Source organism: Hippocampus zosterae, chromosome 3 (assembly GCF_025434085.1).
Source record: "Hippocampus zosterae strain Florida chromosome 3, ASM2543408v3, whole genome shotgun sequence".
NCBI lineage: Eukaryota > Metazoa > Chordata > Actinopteri > Syngnathiformes > Syngnathidae > Hippocampus > Hippocampus zosterae.
The window spans coordinates 23,575,958-23,595,855 of NC_067453.1; the positions used below are offsets into that span (position 1 = coordinate 23,575,958).

General features: G+C 43.5%; 3 protein-coding genes across 4 annotated transcripts; 1 reads left to right on the plus strand and 2 right to left on the minus strand.

Moving 5' to 3' along the window:
- Positions 1–1,019: 1,019 nt before the first annotated feature.
- psma1 (proteasome 20S subunit alpha 1) lies at positions 1,020–9,098 on the plus strand. The gene is made up of 10 exons (XM_052060572.1): positions 1,020–1,138; positions 4,469–4,513; positions 4,610–4,711; positions 4,878–4,981; positions 5,069–5,157; positions 5,682–5,752; positions 5,829–5,958; positions 8,223–8,302; positions 8,430–8,534; positions 8,858–9,098. Exons 1-10 carry the CDS (start codon positions 1,136–1,138, stop codon positions 8,921–8,923), a joined length of 795 nt encoding a protein of 264 aa, XP_051916532.1. The 5' UTR covers positions 1,020–1,135; the 3' UTR covers positions 8,924–9,098.
- Positions 9,099–9,219: 121 nt separating this feature from the next.
- On the minus strand, positions 9,220–12,213 carry ric3b (RIC3 acetylcholine receptor chaperone b). 2 transcript variants are annotated; one of them, XM_052060566.1, is made up of 6 exons: positions 12,097–12,213; positions 10,966–11,204; positions 10,720–10,798; positions 10,539–10,632; positions 10,319–10,455; positions 9,220–10,103 (listed from the first exon to the last, which is right to left on the minus strand). In XM_052060566.1, the coding sequence occupies exons 2-6, from the start codon at positions 11,185–11,187 to the stop codon at positions 9,676–9,678; spliced, it is 960 nt and encodes a 319-aa protein (XP_051916526.1). In that variant the 5' UTR covers positions 11,188–11,204; positions 12,097–12,213; the 3' UTR covers positions 9,220–9,675. The 2 variants fall into 2 exon arrangements, with proteins under 2 accessions (XP_051916526.1, XP_051916525.1); XM_052060565.1 differs by having other exon boundaries at positions 11,957–12,195.
- A 449-nt stretch (positions 12,214–12,662) lies between these two features.
- On the minus strand, positions 12,663–18,971 carry LOC127597508 (rhombotin-1-like). The gene is made up of 5 exons (XM_052060588.1): positions 18,571–18,971; positions 17,188–17,401; positions 14,625–14,750; positions 13,426–13,534; positions 12,663–13,041 (listed from the first exon to the last, which is right to left on the minus strand). The coding sequence occupies exons 1-4, from the start codon at positions 18,590–18,592 to the stop codon at positions 13,429–13,431; spliced, it is 468 nt and encodes a 155-aa protein (XP_051916548.1). The 5' UTR covers positions 18,593–18,971; the 3' UTR covers positions 12,663–13,041; positions 13,426–13,428.
- Between the last annotated feature and the right edge of the window lie 927 nt (positions 18,972–19,898).

Genomic DNA, 19,898 nt, shown 5'->3' on the forward strand with positions numbered 1-19,898 from the left:
CAAGCCAAAATTGAGATTAAGCTGTTTTAATGTAATAAAGCACATTCTTGCTGCTGGAGGCTGTAAATTTCCCCAGTGTGGGACGAATAAAGGATATCTTATCTTAATTGAAATAATACATTCAGAATTACTGTTGAGCTACGATATGTTGTAGCTACAAAGAAAACAATTGTTGTTTTCATGGCATTTTCTCACATTGTTCTGCATTGTTTTCCATAATTAAATGGATTATATATCAGTCATTCACTGTGGAAAAAAATGTTGGCGGAACATTACATCAGATAAATGTTGCCTTTACCCTTGAGGAGCTTGTCGGTCGTGTTCAAGCACCTAAAATAATAATACTGTTATTTTGAGAGCGAGAGAAATTTTCAAGCTAATGGTGTGATTTTTTTCCCCCACTCAGAAAGCAATTGCTCTGTGAATCAGATGAAATTAACTGTTCACCCCCGCCCCCCCAAAAAAACAAACCCTTACTCTTTATATGACCCTTCCTTCCCTCCATTTTTTAAATCAGTTTATCCACACGAGGGGCACGGGCGTGCTGGAGCCCGTCCCAGCTGTCTTCGGGCAGTAGGCGGGGAACACCCTGAACTCCACACAGGAAGGCCGGAGCTGGAATCGAACCCTGCACCTGAACTCTGCTCTGTGACGCCTGTGTCGCTTTGTGCTTACCAGTTGCACACGTGCCCCCTATTTCGAGAGTCCATTCAAATCTAATCAATTGTGAAGTTGCATGTTTATTTAGTTCCATATTGCATTTATGTCTCTTTCAAACACATTTTTTGTCTGGGTGACGTAATTTTTTCTGGGATAGATTTAGTTTCTTCTGGGCCGTCTTCTTCTGGTTCAGTGCTGCCGTCTTGTGCTGATTTGACGCATTACTACTACCTTGATGGCAAGTGTGATCAGAATATAGCCACTTGTATCCAAAATAACACCGAAATGTTATTTGTATTATTCAAGGTCCCGTTCCTATTGAAAATTTTGTTTTGACGAGGCGAAAAGGCTAGGTCGTGATTTTAGATCGGAGCTCGACTCTTTTTCCCTGTGACGTCACGGTGGCCAGGAAATCCAATCGAGCGGAGAGGTACCCGGTGAAGAAGTGCACAGGCGACGCGAAGCCGAGGCAAATATGGTCAGTGGGAATGATGTGTTTCCTGGCAAAACGTTATACACAACGTTCATATGTTTAATAAGGTATTTGGGCTATTATATTTGGAGATAAAACCTGAAAAAATGAGCTCAGGGACAGCTTGCTCGACAATGGCTAACGTTAGCTAACCAGCTAGCCAACTTTAGAGTGTACTGTGAGTAAGCAAAACAGCTTGGCCGGCTGAGCTAATGTTAGCTTCGCGTAAGCATCCTATACCCGCTCGTTTTGATTCATCTTGTTTGGTGAAGACTGGTTAAAAAACATGTTTAGGTGAATACTGAGCATATCGTTTTGGGGGATGAAAAAGAGCCATGACGGTGCTGGTTGAGGATTTGTTTTAACTGGTGAGCGCGAGGTTAACATGGAAGCCTACTTTCGTTTTTCATTCAGCCAATTCAAGTAAACTTGTCCAGTTAACTTTGAAAAATGGAGAATAACAAGAACTGTTTTGTTCTTTCTCCATCGGCCGCTTACAGTAAAATTAATTTTAAAAATTATTTATTAATTTTAAAAAAGCACACTCATTATTAACCATTAGTTTAACATGCTTATATATATTATTGCAACGTTTTCTGTATTTGGGGTGTCTTAAAAATAGGTTTACCTGCCATTTTATTAAGTTTTAGTTTGTACCCTGGTGTTCTTTCCACGATTCCCTCAGTTACCCCAATTTCCTTCCATCTGCACCATACAATTTCCTTTCTTACTCACTGCCTGCTTTCTTTTATCCCTCAGTTCTTTGCTAGTCTTGCATCCTTATTTCCATCTTTTGCTAAAGCTTAGTTTTCCCCATTTTCTTTGTTCTACCTTCCTTTCTGACCTCTTTCTCGCCTTCCTTCCTCCAGACTTCTTGCATCCATACCTCCATCCTTCCTTTGAAACCTACTGCTCTTCCTTCCTTCATCCCCCACTTCTATATACATTATACAAATACATTATTTGTATTGTATTGTAAATATATAAATACAACAAAGACTTTTTAAGCGACTTTTCAACCTTTCTTGCGGAAATCAGGCTGAGATATGATCATATCCTCCTAATGGGGGATTTTAATATCTATGTGTGCTGTCCGGAAAAACCGCTAGCAAAAGACTTATCGATTCTTTTAATTTCGTGCAGTATGTAACCAGCCCGACACATGAACACGGATATATTTTAGGCCTTGTCCTTGCTTATGGTCTACCGGTGTCAAATCTGGAAGTCCTTGAAAATGGGATTTCTGATCACATGGCAGTTTTATTTGACATAGTCTTATCACATGCTGCTGTGAAATCTGCCGCTCCTAGTTGTAAACGCCGAATTTTTAACCCTCGCACTGCTAGTCGTTTCTCTGATGCCTTTAATAACCTTTGCGTACCCTCGTCTAACACAGAGGAACTCACCTCCTGCTTCAACTCGTCATGCCGTGCCATCCTGGAATTGGTGGCTCCTTCAAAAACTGTGCTCCCAAAACCTAAACCCAAGCAGCTAGGCAGAGGTGTCGCAAAGCTGAACGCAAGTGAAAAAAAGACAAATTGCATGTCTCTTATCAAATTTGGAAAGACTGCTGGCGTAACTACCAGCTCACAGTAAAAGAGGCCAAAAGAGAATATCTGTCGGACCTTATTCAAGCTAACCGTCACAACCCACGCGCACTATTTAAAACGATAGATTCTGTACTCAAACCCCCTCTGCCTACTTGCTCGGATTCTTCACCCGAGATGTGCAACAAATTCCTTCAGTTTTTGATTGATAAGGTCTCTACTGCTAGGACTCCGGTCTCAAATACGGCATCTGACCCCCTGTCCATGTTCCATGTTCAGCTCTACTAAATTCGCGCTTTTGGAGGATGTAGTTCGTAAGGCCACTCCTATCCTGTCTGGAAGAAATCAAAACCTGGATGGCACAAAATTTCTTGAACGGAGACGGAGGTGATATTGTTTGGTCCCAGTGGCCCTTGTGCATTCCATCCTGTAGACTTGGGCCCCCTGTCTCCTTATCTTAAGTCAACAGTCTCAAACTTGGGCCTTAAACTGGACAGTGATTTCAAACTCGATCGGCAAATTGGTGCCGTTGTTAAATCAAGCTTCTTTCACCTTAGACAGCTGGCCAAAATAAAACCTCTCCTCTCACATGAACACGTTGAGACAGTAAATTCATGCCTTTGTCGCATCCCGGCTCGATTACTGCAATGCCCTTTACTTTGGAGTCAGCCAGTCCTCCATTAAGTGCCTTCAGCTGGTCCAGAATGCCGCTGCTCGCCTCTTGACTGGTACTCGTAAGAGGGAGCACATAACTCCTACTCTGGCTTCCCTTCACTGGCTCCCCATTCATTTTGGAGTTATTTTCAAGATCCTCCTCTTTGTTTTCAAATCTCTGAATAATCTCGCGCCACCTTACCTCTCTGAGCTCATCCGCCCCTACACACTTGCCCGGTGTGTAGGGGCCTCAGGTCTGTGGACCAGACATTATTAGAAGTACCAAGAACTAAACTGAGGCTCAGAGGGGATCAAGCCTTTTCTGTTGCTGGTCCCTCTCTCTGGAATGACCTCCCACTGAACATTCGGCAAGCCTCCTCGCTGCCCATCTTCAAAGCCCTCCTCAAAACTCACTTGTATTCTTTGGCATTCGACTCAGCATGGCTTAGATTTGTACTTGATTTTACTGTTTGGTGCTTTCTACCGCCTATATTACCGATTTGTCTTACTGTTTATTGTGCATGTTAAATTGCTCCATGTACAGCACTTTGTATGCAGCGATGGCTGTTTGAAAGTGCTCTATAAATACTGTTTACTTGACTTGACTTTCTTCTGTTACAGCTGTTTTTAATTCATGCGTCCTTTTTTGTTTTACTTTACTCCTTCTGGACGTCCTTCATTTCTTCCCTCTTTATTCCCTATTTATCCTTCCTGCATTCATTCCCTCATACCTTCTTTTTGTTTAATGCATTGTTACTTCATTCTTTCCTGTCAGGTCTGTTTTCCTTCCTTCCTTCCTTCCTTAATTTACATCTGCATTTTTCCCTTTCTTTCCTCCTTCCTTCCAGCGAAGGGCTATTTATTTTGCATCTTACTTAGTACTTACCTTCCTGTCATGTTTTGTGAACTATGCCATGTTTGCTGCTTTTTGGTGCAGCTCGTGTTACTGTTATCAATTATTTAACTTGTAACTTAAAACCTTCCTTCTAGAAAAGTCTTGTGTTAGATTCTGTGAGCAACAGTTTGGTTTAGTTGGTGGGACATGGCGATGCAAGACAATTATGTAAGACTCTGTCCTCGTGATTTGATTTATGGTCGGATCGTGTTGACACGTATCGTTTTGTTTATGTTGCAGTTTCGCAATCAGTATGACAATGACGTGACCGTATGGAGCCCACAGGTGAGCTCTCTTTCTGTCTCTAAAATGTTGATTTCTATTGGAAAAGTGCCAATGCTGTGCTAAGTGCATTCGTCTTGATGTCGTTGATCGGCTCAGGGTCGCATTCATCAAATCGAGTATGCCATGGAGGCTGTGAAACAAGGCTCTGCCACCGTAGGACTCAAATCCAAAACCCAGGCTGTCCTCGTTGCACTCAAGGTACAGTGACTCTTGATTTTTAATTTATTATTATTATTATTGTGTGTGTGTGTGTTACGTTGACATGAGCTAGCAAGTTATCGTTGACTATCTTTACAAAGCAAACACGTCGCTTGGTTACAGTCAATACAAGAAGTGATCGTCTGTGTGTGTGTGTCGTGTGTAGAGAGCTCAGTCAGAACTGGCAGCCCACCAGAAGAAGATTCTCCATGTCGACAACCACATTGGCATATCCATCGCTGGTCTCACTGCAGATGCCAGGCTGTTATGGTGGGTCGCATCTTTGTTTCAGAGCACGGTAAAAACAAACAAACAAAAAGAGACCCACACTAAATTGTTATCTTTTCTTTCTTCCAGTAATTTCATGCGTCAGGAGTGCTTGGACTCCAGGTTCGTGTTTGACCGTCCCCTGCCCACGTCGCGACTCGTCCATCTTGTCGGCAGCAGTATCCTCACAGTCCGATGACATACAATTCAGCAGAACTCTTAACAAGGTCTCTGTAAATAGTGGCCTCTTCTGAAGACCCTCCGTAACTCTCATGAGCAACCCAGGTTAAATTAAAAAGGAATAAACTCATGGTACTTTTATGTGGGGAAAAAACAATCAAAGACTAACAATGGAGAAATCCAATTTCATCCAAATGAAAAGTAGATCAAAGGTAGATCTCGAGTTGGTTTTTGGTACCTTGAAGGAGGCATTCTTTCAAGGACGGATTCTTCGGCCGAACTAAACTGCACATCAGCTTTGTGCAATAAGTCAAAATGCTATTTGCCGCAACCACTTTTTTTTTTTAACAATTCATTGTCATCCTCGTTTAAAAATGATTCTTCACTCAATGGCTCCACGTCCATTTGAATCGCCTTCAATACATGTACAGTGAATAGTGAAGCATGAATCGGCGGGACTTGACCGTAACTGCCGAATGGTTTCACATCACAGCAGCAGCTATCGTCCTTGACAGAAGCTCAGAAACTCAAATCCCCACACAGCGATACGGAAGGAGACCCTACGGCGTCGGACTGCTCATCGCCGGCTACGACGTAAGTTCGCCGACTTGATTTGTCAGGAACCCGTACTTAAAGTTGAACATAAATATGTTTAATATTTGTTTGTCAGGACATGGGCCCCCACATTTTCCAGACGTGCCCGTCAGCCAACTACTTTGACTGCAAAGCCATGTCCATAGGTGCCCGCTCGCAGTCGGCCCGCACCTACCTGGAGAGATGCATGGACAAGTTTGCAGACTGTGAGACAACACACTAGCGCAAGTAGCTTTTCTGGAAGGCCGGTCAATCACAGTATCCTGGCTCTCAGGGGCAGTGGCGTGCGGTGAGGTTCATGGTTGGTGAGGCACCGACACCTTTAGTGTCAGATTTACAAATGTATCAACCAAAAACAGTAGCTTATTCAATTGGCTACTGGTTATTTCATATCCAAAATTTGACCCCATGGGTAAAAATACAATATTCTATTGTATTTTTCTTAGACTAATTTATTTTGTTATAAGATTTTGACAGGCTCTGCAGTTTGGTGTCATCAAAATGTTGTGACATCTCATTAAATTTTGTACAGTCGACCAAACCGAGGAAAGCTAGCTCACAAAATGATCAAACCTAGTTTTCATCTGAACACTGATGTTGACCATAATCTTGTCGAACATTTGTTTTCTCTCGTCTCTGACCGACTGATTTCTTCCACTGTTGTTTCGGCCAAGTGTGCTGCATTTCTGCTCAAATCGCTCATACAGTGTGTTAAAGTCCCGTCTCATGCGTTCAACAACTCCGATGGTGTCGTGGGTTCGCGCACAACAATATCCAATGTCCATGACTTTGTTTTGCAGCATTCTAAAAAGTGCATCAGTTTCACTGAAAATGCCCTCATATGCCATCATTAAAAAGCATGTCGATGCTTCTGACAGCCATCGATCATATCCAGTGACCATCATTTGAGTATCATTGTCCCAGCGATCAGTTTGGTTTGCGCTACTAGTTTTTTAACACAGCTGTTTTCTCCAACACTTCCAAGACATACGCAGCTACAGCAGGGGCTCACCTATCATCACTTACATCATCAAATCCTAAAAATGCTTCCACCACCACAGTCCACTTCACTTTTGGCAACAGAGCGCAAAATAACAGATCTGTGCTTTGTTTGTGATATCCGTAGTCTCGTCCAACTCTATGGAAACAAATGGGGCAGCATTGATCTCCCTTTTTAGATCATTTATTATCACATCACCGAACGCTTCAATTATATTGTTCTGTATTCTACTGGACAAGCCAGAAAGCACACTGGATGAGTCCAAATGTCTAGCTAACCTCTCATCTTTCTCATCAAAAGCATGTGATAGTTCTACATAATCGCCACGATTAGAAGAGCTTGCCCTCTCGTCGTGACCACGAAATGCCAACTCCCGTTTAGCGAAAAAGCAGGTTGCATGAATGAGGTCTTTCACAATCTCTCGCGTTTCCCTTACCTTGGCATTGCGGATGCTAACGTTGAACCTCCACTGTTCGTTCGATGCCAAATCGATCCTTGCGCTTTTTATATCACAATATCCAGACAAATTGAGAACAAAAGGCAGGGAAAACAGTAAAGACGGATTTTCGAAGGACAGCCACATCACCGTTTTTTCGGCTTTACCACTCCGTTTGAAAAGTTGTCCGGGCTGTCCCGTAGTTTGAAGCAAACCTTTTCACTCCGGCGTTGGTCTACCTGTGTTAATCATGTCCACTTTTGACTGAAAGTCCAGTTTTGAGAAGTTTTTAAGCTTCGATATATAATCCTTTTCTTCCATTTTGGCTGTCCGACGTAGCAAATTTAAAAAAGGATCGCACTTGACTCGCCTGGCGCCTCTGCACAGAAGAAGAGCGCAACGTACCCGTTTGCTCACGTACGCCCTCTTAATTGCGGCAGAGAACGATCTGCCGCAACCATGCCTTTTCACTGCGGTTTTATTTCCCATCAGCAAATCTAAATATGTCACAAAAAACATTAAACTTTAATGGTTTAAAAACATTAGCCAGACTCAGGAAAAGCAGATCAAATAAATGTATCTGCAAATGTTATATTGCTGATGTGCAGATGTACGGCAAGCAGGACGTGCCAGTTGCATGTATCAACCCAGTTTGTGATGATTGCGCAATGCAATGCGCGTTCAGAGGTGCGGCACTGCCTCACCTGCCTCCCCTGACCGCACGTCCCTGCTCAGGGGGATACTTTCCGGAACCACCTGTTACACCCCACCCAGCTCGAAAAGTGCATCAGCGAAAATCAATCAGTATTTTAAAAAAAAACAACAACAACAACAATGGTAAATTTCTTGAAATATTACAAGGACAATTTAGGCGAACATGATCAACACCATGTGGTCATGTTTAGTTTTGGAAAATGACTTAAAAGGTGCTGAAATATGTTGTTAAAACCAACCGTAGCAGTCAGGTTTGCATCTCGTTACGTGTTGATGTCGGGAGCATTTAATCAGTTCTTAAACGTGTATTTAATGTTCAGGCAATCTGAATGAGCTGGTCCAGCACGGCCTGAGAGCCCTCAGAGAGACCCTCCCCACTGAGCAGGACCTCACCACCAAGGTACTCCACACACTGCCCCTTACTGGTCCTGTGTGATATTATACCTTTTTTCGGGGGGGAAGCCATCCGGTTCATGAAATAGAATGTAATTATGATTTTTTTTTTAAATGGAAAAAAAATGTTTCAGAATGTTTCCATTGGCATTGTGGGTAAGGACATGGAGTTCACCATCTATGATGACGACGACGTGGCCCCCTTCCTGGAGGGTCTGGAGGAGAGGCCACAGAGAAAGGTGATGATTTCGTCAACATGCAACTACAGCATAAGGGCTGTTTTTGATCTCCTCTAACTGCAAATCGGTGGAGACATTTAATTATTTTTGGCAGGTCAAAGTAGCATCTAAAAAAGGCCCAAAACAAGAATTACTTTTTTTAGGTGGCATCTTATCTCAGAGGCCCACTGAGGCATCGTACGATCCCAAATTAACATTACGGGTCACCAAATGTTATTAGCATGCTACGTTAGCCTGTTAGCTTTTAGCATTTTGATAGGGAAGCTATAAATTGTTCCACACTGATTTGGTTGGTTTGCCGATGAATGTTTTTGGTGCATCAGGTGGTTGCGCCTGCAGATGACGACGCTGCCGCCCCACCCGCGTCTGACGAGCCCATGGAGCACTGAGGCGGAATATAAAATTGACGCACTTCCTGTTTGTGACAACAACAACAAAAAATTGAGATGTGCCACCTGCCTAAAGACATCAACCCCTAAATATTCTGCCAGCAACAGTCAGTGAGTGCTTTTGTATCGGTAGAATGTACCCTTTATTCAACAAATAAACGCCCCTTTTTTTTTTTGAAGTCACTTGTTCCATGCACGTTTGTCACTACAGAACCATTTAGCATTTGCAACTTGGCTGTTATATCCTCACTCCTACGAATAAAATTCAAAATGAAATTTCAGATGAGGCGCTTGGGTGTAGTTTGAGGTATTTATTAAAAGGGTGAACATGTTTTCACGCATTTTGAAAAAAGATTCAAAATGCGGATGAAACATTTATGCACTTCACATAAGGGGGGGAAATCCTGGCACAAAATCTCTCCTTTTAATCAAAGGTTTTTGCAAAAGGTTTTAATAACACTTGTCAACAAATTTCTACTCATTTAATCAGGGATGCAAGTCAAGTGTTTGCATCGAGTTCCTCTTTAAAAGAATTTCAATGTGGCCGAGCATCCTTGGATATTTTTCCGTATGCTGCCCTCTGAGAAAAATTTGGACACGTCTGCTTTACCTCATCGGGCTTTACCTGACCTCAATACAGCTACCATTTCTACTTGCTATCAAGCAACGTCCACGGTTATGAAATTCATGCAGAGTTTTGGGCACATGCCTATAAAGTTTGCACACAAAACATCATCCGTCCAAGTCAGGAGTCAGTGAGACTCCCGGCTTCTTCTTTTGCTCCGCCGTCTGATGGCACCACCACCGGCCGACGCTTGCGTCTCCAGGTGATCCATCTTCTCTCGCTCCATAGCTGATGTCATTTTCAAGGTGAGCTCCAACTCCTTCAACACGCCCGCCAGCTCCCACTTGGGCACGCCCAACTGGATCCGCTCCTCCTCGCACTCACATTCTTTCTGCTCCTTTCCGCTCAGGTGGACGTCCTGCTGCACCGGGTCCTCCTTGCCTCCCAAACCAGCACCCGGTTCCTCATCAGCTGGATGCGTGCCGGGAAAGCCCGCGAGATCGTTCTCCCAGGGGTCACCCCCGTCATATTCCCCGGCTTGCGTCTGTGATCCACAATGCTGACAGCAGCCGCAGCGAGGGCGCTCCCACAAGTCACGGCCGTCCTCTTCTTCGGCTGAGGTGCAACACAACACGCTTAGTCTCTTCATATACGCTCGCTGTGCGCCGTCATACTCGCTGATGTTCCTAATATTTTTACCTGCTTGAGTGATGTTTAACATTTTAATCTTGTTGATTGACAAACCACTCGTATCAATATCATATTCATGTATGGACAATGGAGAGAACTGCGCGCGCCTCCAAGTGTCGTCATACGCAGCTTTTGCGTACCTTCTTCCCATGTTCCCTGGTCTTTTTTGTTGGTTGTTGCCACGCCCTCCACTAGCTGACCTTCCTGCATCACGCGAGTGATTTCTGTCAGCTGGTGGAGGAGACTCTCCTGGTCTACGTTCACTCCGTTATTGCCCCTGCAACACACACACACACACACACACTTTTAGATATCTGTCTGACATTAGCACATTAGCATTGGCTTTCCACTCGCAAGCACCTGTCAGGGCTGCGTTGAACATTGGAAACAATATTTTCCATCACCATCTCAGTCTCTCTCAGCTTCTCCTGCAGCTGAACCAGCTCAAAGTCGGCTACGGGTGAAATGACATGTTTTAGATGTTTCATAATACGATTGATCCGCAATTGATAGCCATGAGTTTGTGGCTATCATGACTCACTGATCTTCCTCTTGGTGTTCTCTGAGCGCACTGAGGAGCATCTGCCCAGGGAAGACGGACTGCTCCCCTTCGAAGTGATCTGACCACACACACCCACACACACACACATCTTTTATTGAACCTCAACTGAAACATGGAAGTCAAAATAATGTTGTCAAAAAGGTCCGTAAAATTGTTCCAAATTAAATTACTGTTTCGGGGTGTGCATTTTACTAGCTGTGGTATTTTACAATGTGTGACAGAGACCTTGAAGAGAATGTAGAGGATGTAGAGTAAAATCCCAAATCCGTAGACGGGAATGATTTGTCCCGCCAGATTGGACTTGGCGGCGGTTCCCAGCCCGCCTCCCGCTCCTGCACCTCTGGCTCTGGCTGCCACGCTCTCCGCCTTGTGGGCCCCGGAGGAGGGGCCCGAACCTGCCGCCACCCTCTGGCCGCGGCCTTCTGGGGCCATGTGACGGTGCACCATGGGCGGGAAGTGACCTCCTACACATGTAAGACCACATATTTAATATTTGCCATTTAAAAATGCACAACTGCAAAATTATTAGTTTCCCTAATTTCATTCTATAAACTACTGAGTACCAATAAATAACCAATAAATAAGTACCAAATTTCCAATTCATGACAAATTTTACATTAAGATGAACAGAATTAATACATCAAATTCTAAAGCCTAAATAAAACGAAAATGAAAGCATGTATATATGTAGTTGAAATATACAGTCGAAAATTATGCACATTTCTATTGAAAATAAAGTATTTTAAACTTTAAATTGCTTTGTTAAAAAAATTCCTGCGATCCTTAAATGGTATCTTCATGAATGTAATTAAATATCACTGGTGAATAATGGAGAGGAAAAATATATCCAACAAATTAATATAAAAAACCTAAATTAATATCATGATGGAAATATTTGAACTACCTAAAAATTTTCCACTAATTAGTTGAAAAAAACGGTAAAGACACTCATTTACGGCATATGACACGTATCTTTCCTGTCTGTTTTAGACGTTGCTTTTTTATTATTAATACGCACTTTAAGGAGTGCTTCTGGCGCCCCCCTCCTCGTCAGGGAGGAGAGTGTAACTACAAGGAGGTTGAACCATCGCTGCTTTTTACCTCATTCATTAAAAATAAATCACAACTTTATGGGTATTTGAACACAGCGAGGCGGAACACGTAAAAACCTAGGCCCGGAAAGTAAGCCCTGTGAGCGGCTTCGTAAACGACACACCTTCGGTCGCGCTAGCATCCTTCCTCCCACGAGACAACAACATCCTGGGAAGCAGCAGGGCCACGCACAGCACGAGGCACGTGGCCAGCGTCACCTTCTGGAATGTAGACATCACCATGACAACAACACCCGACACCTACCAAGTTGATGATAAATGGTAAAGGAAACGAAGTGCGACTGATTCCTTCCTTCCGTCCGTCCTTCCTTCCTTGTGGTCGCTAGTCGGCCGATCGATTTGATTTCCTACTGGAACCGGAAGTGCTCTGTTGGTTGCTATGGCATTGTTTTGTCACTAGATGGCGCCAAAGTGCAGCGTTCCTAGCCAAAACCTAACGTCAGCTCAACCTCCAATGAGCCCCACGGGACAATAATAATAATACTAACAGTAATAATCATCATTATAACAAGAAAAAACACAGGCAACACTGGTTGCCAACCAATCGTAGATCCAATATCAAAATCTTTAATGTATTATATATGTAGTGAAGTAAGAATGTTTTCTCTGTTAAAATAATTCTGTATAAACCAATAATTAAGATGACTTCACTTTGAGTCATTTTACTCTTGCTCCATCTCCTTTTTGTTCTGACAAAAAATGGCTGTTTAATGGGCTCATCATTTAATCATAAAACAGCTTCTTTTTTTTTTTTTTTACATGGAAACAGTTAATTTTGCGGCACATAAATAAGAAGTACACCAAACTTGATTAAACAATATTGATGTTGTTCATTCAGTTGAGAAGAAAACCAAAACAAACAACAACAACAACAAAAAGCACACGTAAAAGTGTCTTTGGTCGCAATGAGGAAGAAACTGTCCTTCAGTCCGTTTGTGTGATACTCCTTGCGTGAGAGTTCGCCATTAAATATTTTTTATTTTAAAAAAAAAAGCACATGAAGTAATAGAGGAGAAGTTTGTAACATGTCCACACTGGACTCGCAAAGCTGGAGATCTGTCCTTTAAGTGCTTGCTCCTTTAGATTGTGTCTGTGTGTTGTCATTTTCCAAATTTTTGACCTCCAAACAGTTCGACAACAAGCTGGAGAGAGAAGGTCCAAAATGCTTCTCACTGGTCCTCCTCTTCACCTGAAATAAGCAAGAAGGTGAACACTTATAGATAAAAGAAGCCTCGTACAACTAACAACAATAATGTAAATCAGGGTTTCAGAAAAAAAAGAAGATATTTTCGTGGCTTTTTATTGTGGGCAGCCTAAGGCACACCTGTGTACACTAACAAATGTATCTAATACACTAACATGTATTTTTATATGTTTTACCTCATCTACTGTATGAATGACCCGGCCCGTCTTGGACACTTAAAAAAAGTTAAATATGCTTGCTTTTTTGGGGGGGGGTCAAAATTACTTTCCAATATTATGAGTTTTGGGTGCTTCTTTCAGAATGAGCATCCCCCCTAACCCCCCCCAAAAAATCTCAGAAAAAAAGAATAACATGGCCTGTTTTGGTTACCTGTCACTGCGACAGGCTCTGTGCCTCGCCATTAAGATTGCCTCCTTCGTAATCCAACTGGCACAGGATCATGTTGTTCTTCAGGAAGAAGCGGTCGCCCACGCAAAATCTGCATTGGGGTGGGGGGAATTTTTGTGATTAATTCAAGTTTACTGCAACGGGGTTCCGTAGTTCAAGGCACGCATCCAAGAATCCCAGAAGGGGCAAAAACAAAAAGCTAAACTAGTTTGTTTTGAATACTGTACTGTAATATGATATGGTAATTTGGTTTTATACAATCAAATATGGTGGGAGGTAATGTACATCAGTACAATCAGAATTTTATTTATTTTTTTGTCACCACAATGCAGAACGATAGCCGCCCTGATGGCCATTCCACGTATCTATGCTAGGCTATGCTAGCAACGCTAATTAAGATATCCTTTATTTGTCCCACACTGGGGAAATGTACAGCCTCCAGTAGCAAGAATGTGGGAAGAAAGAAGAAAAAAACAAACAAACAAACAAACACTGTTCAATTAAGTGCAATATAAATAAAAAATGGATAAATCGCAGTGCTATTTACAATTGTTTTTCACATCACACACATCACATCATTTAATTATTATTATGATTGTTATTTTTTATTCATCAGCCTGACAGCAGTCGGTAGGAACGAGCGTCGGTATCTCTCCTTCTTGCAGCGCGGGTGTAACAGTCTCTGGCTGAAGGAGCTACCTAGTGCTGTCAGTGCGGGCTGGAGAGGGTGGGAGGGACTGTCCATCATAGCTTTTAGCTTAGTTAGCATCCTTCTGTTGCCCACCTCCTCCAGAGTGTCAAGGGAGCAGCCCAGGACAGAACTGGCCTTCCTGACCAGTCGCTCCAGTCTCTTTCTGTCCTGGGCTGAGATGCTGCCTGACCAGCAGACAATGCCATAATGGATGGCCGAGGCCACCACCGAGTTATAGAAAGTCTTAAGAGGTGACCCCTGAACCCCAAAAGACCTCAGTTTCCTGAGTAGGAAGAGTTGGCTCTGTCCTTTCCTAATCAGGGTGTCCGTGTTTGTAGACCAGTCCAGTTTGTTATTCAGAAGAACACTTAGGTACTTGTAAATCAGTGGATACACAGCCTAAATCCTGACATAACAATGATTTTAACCAGATCCCCATTACAATTCCTTTAAGTTTGATTTGCTACGCTAATGGCTATGCTAATCTTACCTATGGCGGCAGAGCTGGCAGGCGAAACAGTCCAAGTGGTAAACGTTGTCCCGCGCCCTCATCACCATCTCGAAGGCGGGGATCAGTTTAGTGCAGGCGGCGCATTTCCCCGTCACGCCAAAGAGCCTGAACGGGAAAAATCCCTTTGAGTCAGTCGCACACACACATAGACCACAGCGCAGACCTCTGCCAAGGCACAACAATCGTATTTGCTCAACCACAAACCATCACAGTTCTCTGCACTTAATAAACCATCTATTTAAGATTCGTATTACTGGGGGAGGGAGTTTATTTGAGGGCAGGGTGTTTTTTTTCATAAACGGGTGACACGGGTTTAAAGAAAAGTAAGCATTGATGAATGCAAAGCTTCAAGCAATTGTATTGCATGTTTTAAGTGTTATAAATTGTATTTATATTTAATTTGGTGATTCTTTTGCGGACCATTAGAGCAGCCCACTCATACCACACTTTGAGACTCACTGCCCTAACCTATCAAAATAATCCCAATCCCTACCTAAACCGTGACTGCTATCTTGATTAAACCATAATACCAACTCAAATACGTCACTGTAAATCTTGATTGTAACCATTAACCCATAACCCATCCAGAACCCAAATCCCAAACACGTAACCAGTAATTGCAACATCTATTTATAATCCCAACTCCGAGCCCTTGACTGTAGTCCTTAACTTTAACCGTTAACCCTAACCCAATCCCTCACCTTTACACGTAGCCAGCAAACCTAACCCCAAACTCCTAACCTCAACCCTTAACCAAAATCTGTAACAATAACCACAACTACAACCGAAACCGCTATTCCTCTAAACCATGACTTGTTTATGTGACAAGTTTTGAACTGCCAAAGAGAGGACAAAAGTAGGTCATCATGATTATAGACTACATTTTCAAATGTTATTGTGGTGACTCATTAGTGGCGTCACCGGCGCTGCTTTTACACATGAAGACAAACACACATGAACTCCACACACTAAGATAAGACGCCATCTCGTAGAATCCCAGCAAGCAACAGTAAGGTCAACGAGCGAACGTCCATTCTCGGGAACAAAAAAAAGAGCGGTGATGACCGCCATGTTCTTATCTAACGAGCAGCAGGCACCTGGTGGGCTCTGTTCCCTCTGCCCCCTTTTTTAATGAGGCTATGCAACTCAATGCTAATTCTTCGCTAATGGCCCAATTAAAAGAAATCACATGGTTCTAATCCTGCTCTTCAAAGGACTCCGGGCCGGGCCCATGACGAGGAAAGCAGGAGGCGACGGAGCCAATTTAACCGTCAAAGGGGGCTTTTTTGCTGGGCTAAGTGCGGCGTGCGGCTAATGAGCGACTTAGCGGCCAGCAAATCCAGATGGAGTGCACGCCAGGCCCGACAGCACATGAGCTCGGCGAATCAGGAGGTGTGCAGCTGACCGCTGAGCTCGTTATTTCCCCAAAGAAATCTCAGCGGAGTCGTCCGGGAAACAACCACCATCCCATAATAGATAGTGCTAAACTTGCTATCATGATTAGCGATGGCTTTATGATTCTTAAAGTGGTAGCGTCGAGGGTAGCGTATTTATTTGGTTCTAAAACCTAGAGAAAATTGATTCTGTGTTGTTGTTTTTTTGCATGTGGCAGAATGCTGTGCAAGTGCTTGGTGCATCTTCCTCACATTCGTTAGGTTTTGTGTTCTAATCTGGACACTAGCCTGGAGACCTTTTTTGAATGGATTTTCTTAATCCATTCCAAAAAAGGTTCATGTTTACTTAATTGAAAACTGCTCAATTGTCCATCAGTATGCAATTGGTTAAGATTAGGGTTCGGGTTACCCTCAGACCGCTGACTAACCATCAGTCCGTTGCTTATCTTCTTGTGCCCTGTGATTGGCGACCAGTCCAGGGTTTATCCTGCCTTAAAGTCAACTAACCCATGATCCAAATGAAGACAAAATGTTGCTATTAACACACAGAGATGAATCCACGTGAAATTTGAATAGACAACATTTAAAGGGAATAATAGTTCTGCCGAATGAAGTCAACTATGTGTTCACACCCACAACGCTCCATCTGCAAAATTACCAACACCCAGTCTCCGCGCAGATTTAGAATACGAGTCACGGCCTACCTGCACCATTCACCAAAATAGTGCCCTTGTGTCAACTCCTTCAGAGTCTTGGTCTTGATGTGGTCTCAATATGTCAAAGATTTGGCCTGGACTCATCAAAATCTTACTCTTCATTTGGTCTCAACACCCTAACGTACTACTCTTAAGTTTTGACTTATTTCAGTGTCATTTCCTCTGGCTTGGTCCAGACTCAAAATGTTCCTTTGACGACAAGTTTGGTTTGTGTTCTGACTGACATTGTCAACAGCAGAACCTTACAAAGATAGGTGTGTGCCTTTTAAATTTGCGTCTGATCAACTGAATTCATAACGAGTGGGCTCCAATTAAGATAAGAAAACCTCCGGAGGATGATCAGTGGAAACGGGGTGCGCTTGAGCTCAAGTTTGACTGCCATAGCAGAGGCTATTAATGCTTCCAAAAAAGGACAAAGTTTGAAAATGTTACCGAAGGTAGTCCCGACGGCAGAGGATGAGGTTTGCTCGGGTGTAGAGGGTGGAGCCCACCCGGCCCAGCCGGCAGTCGCAGCAGGCACACTTGAGACAGTCCTCGTGCCAGTAGCGGTCCAGCGCCTGGAGCATGAAGCGGTCCCTGATCTTCCCGTTGCACCCGGCACAGGCTCGAGCCTTCTCTCTGGACTGGAGGGACACCAGGGACACACCTCGAGAACAGGAGGCAGTGAAAGGCTCAGGCTCACTTTTTGAAAGTTTTGGTACCACCAGCAGGTTTTGCGGGACAGTTTAGATACGACACACAGCTTTTCATTGGTTGATTGACATCGAACGGTCCCCGTTCATATTGTACTGAGCAGCCAGAACCCATGAGCAAATTGCAATAATTCATCACCAAAGTTTTGTGCTTTTAGATTTTGCCAGGACCTCCCAAATTCTACAAATTTTTAACTTCGGATGTTTGCTAAAGAATAAATAGCACTGAGTAGCTAAGACAGAGAGTACATGATACTTTCCGGCATTGCGTCTCTACTTGACAAACATAAGATAAGATAAGATATCCTTTATTTGACCCACAATGGGGAAATTTACAGCCTCCAGCAACAAGAATGTAGGTAGAAAGAAGAAAGAAGAAAAAAAGAAACATGTGACCAAACCCAAATAACACAACGTAGCCTTGGTTTCCTCTACGATTTTAGCTAGCTAGCTAGCTAGCTGCCCATGTCACGGCCCTTCAGCGGTTTCCTGTGGTACTGCAACGTTTTTAAAGCTTAGCAGTACTGAGTAACCAGGACGAGCTTTCCCAAGTTTTGTTATGTTTTGTTTCTGATTCAGCAATCAATCGTCCTGCTTTGTCATCCCTGGTAGAACATCACAAAAAATGATGACAAATTGACACAGTTTTGATTTGACTGGAGTTTCCACTTTTGTGGAACTAAATTTCCATTATAGGCAATTGGACTTTAGAAATTTGATTGATGATAGTTCTCGAGTTAAAATAATTTTAGTGCTCAATGTTACGCTCGATTCACCCTTTCAGGGACAGCGGTTACGCCAGTGGACCTCTTGCCACGTTATCACCATGAAAGGGTTAATTTCAGGTGCCGAAAGGCTGCGGGTGGTCTAACAATAATCCAAAGTGCTCTATTTTTAGTAGCTCTGTTTCAGTTGTGTTCATGGATTAGTGTCAAGTATTTCGGGTGTCATTATAATCCAAGACAAATCCTTCTCACTCACACATCACAGTTTAATATGACAGACAGAACTCCCATAAAGACATCGAAGGCTGTAATTCATTCAGTAATGAACACCATCAACTCGCATGCGGTGCCGACCACGCTCGCCTTTACCAAATGAGCATAAAGAGATCATGACTCACTGTCCTCCTTGTCCAGCAACATCCTTCCCTCCAAGCACTACAAAGTCTCCACTCTGGGCTCTCCCAGGAACCAATCAATCCTCCCCCTGCCAAAAAAAAAGTTTGTCACGCATGAAAGTAGCTTCAATCGGAGGCAAAGCGGCACGCGTCCACTGCTGTTTGGTTTTGTTTTTGTTTTTTTTTCAGGGGAGACCACCGGCAGCCCTCAGGCTCCCCTCCTCCACCTCCTCCGTCTTATCTGAGCTGATGTCAGTGCTCAAGCATTCCTGCTTCATCCGCGGAGGCTGTCGCTTTGTGCAAATGCATCCATCCTCCACCCCCTCTAGAACTTTAACTCTCTCTCTCTCTCTCTCTCTCTCTCTCTCTCTCTCTCTCTCTCTCTCTCTCTCTCTCTCTCTCTCTCTCTGTCTAATTATATGAAGTCATTATGCTCAGCTCTGATAGTATACCACCCCTACCCCCCCCCCCTCCCTGAATCAATTATTCAATACGCAGTCACACACTAGGACTGCCACGGCCTGAGGTGCTTTAGAATGAGCTTATTCAACTCCAAGGACAGCAATTATCTCCGGGACGCCCTGGCATCAACGCCGCGCTCCACAGACGAATCAACTGTTGGCCTGCTGGAGGCACAATCGGCGTCATGCAAAAAAACTGACCGGTGGAATAGCAACTGTAGTGTTTGTATCGTGTAGTGTGTGTGTGTGTGTGTGTGTGTGCGTGTGTGTGTGTGTGTGTGTGTGTCTGTGTGTGTGTGTGCGCGCGTGTGTGTGTGCAGGAGAAAAGGGGTGCACCGATTGGGTCAAGATTCTGAAGGGAGTGCAGGGATTCCAAAAGTTTCCAAAAGGATATTTTGTTTTTAAAGATTGATATTGAATTTTCTGATAATGCAAGGACAAGGATTGCATATTTTGTGCAGGCCAAACAAACAACACAATCGAACAAGGGTTTGTTGTTTGGACGAAGCAAACGAAGTTCGTTGTGCCCCAGAGTTTGGTTGGGTGCTCTCCTTAGGATGCTCGAGTGTCAGAGTAGTCTGGTAGAATCTTCAAAACCTGAATACCACTTGACCGTGTTTGATGACTTGTTGGTGGTGTTTATTTTGAGGGGGTGTATGCAGTGGAAAGCTGGTGTATCTCCTATGCGGGGAGATTAAAGGGGATGCAAGGACCTTAAAAATTTGGGAGAAAACGTCAAAATAACGAGTTAGAAGACAAGTAAAACAAGAATCACTCGATCATTCTGTGCAAAAAACAAGCGCAGTCTGGCCCGAACCATACAAACGACCTCATGTGCACCACTAAATAAGGAAAATCGAATGATAATAA

Excerpts from the sequence above, each read along its gene's own strand:
- psma1 (XM_052060572.1), top strand. Across the intron at positions 5,959-8,222 it reads CATGGACAAGTTTGCAGACT|GCAATCTGAATGAGCTGGTC; the intron begins GTGAGACAACAC and ends TTTAATGTTCAG. Across the intron at positions 8,535-8,857 it reads AGGAGAGGCCACAGAGAAAG|GTGGTTGCGCCTGCAGATGA; the intron begins GTGATGATTTCG and ends TTGGTGCATCAG.
- ric3b (XM_052060565.1), bottom strand. The coding sequence starts at position 12,074 with ATGGTGATGTCTACATTCCAGAAGGTGACGCTGGCCACGTGCCTCGTG. Across the intron at positions 10,799-10,965 it reads TCCTCTACATTCTCTTCAAG|ATCACTTCGAAGGGGAGCAG; the intron begins GTCTCTGTCACA and ends GTGTGTGGTCAG. Across the intron at positions 10,456-10,538 it reads GTTCAACGCAGCCCTGACAG|GGGCAATAACGGAGTGAACG; the intron begins GTGCTTGCGAGT and ends TGTGTGTTGCAG.
- LOC127597508 (XM_052060588.1), bottom strand. The coding sequence starts at position 18,592 with ATGTTGCTGGACAAGGAGGACA. Across the intron at positions 17,402-18,570 it reads GTTGCTGGACAAGGAGGACA|GTGTGTCCCTGGTGTCCCTC; the intron begins GTGAGTCATGAT and ends CCTGTTCTCGAG. Across the intron at positions 14,751-17,187 it reads TGCCGTCGGGACTACCTTCG|GCTCTTTGGCGTGACGGGGA; the intron begins GTAACATTTTCA and ends TTTCCCGTTCAG.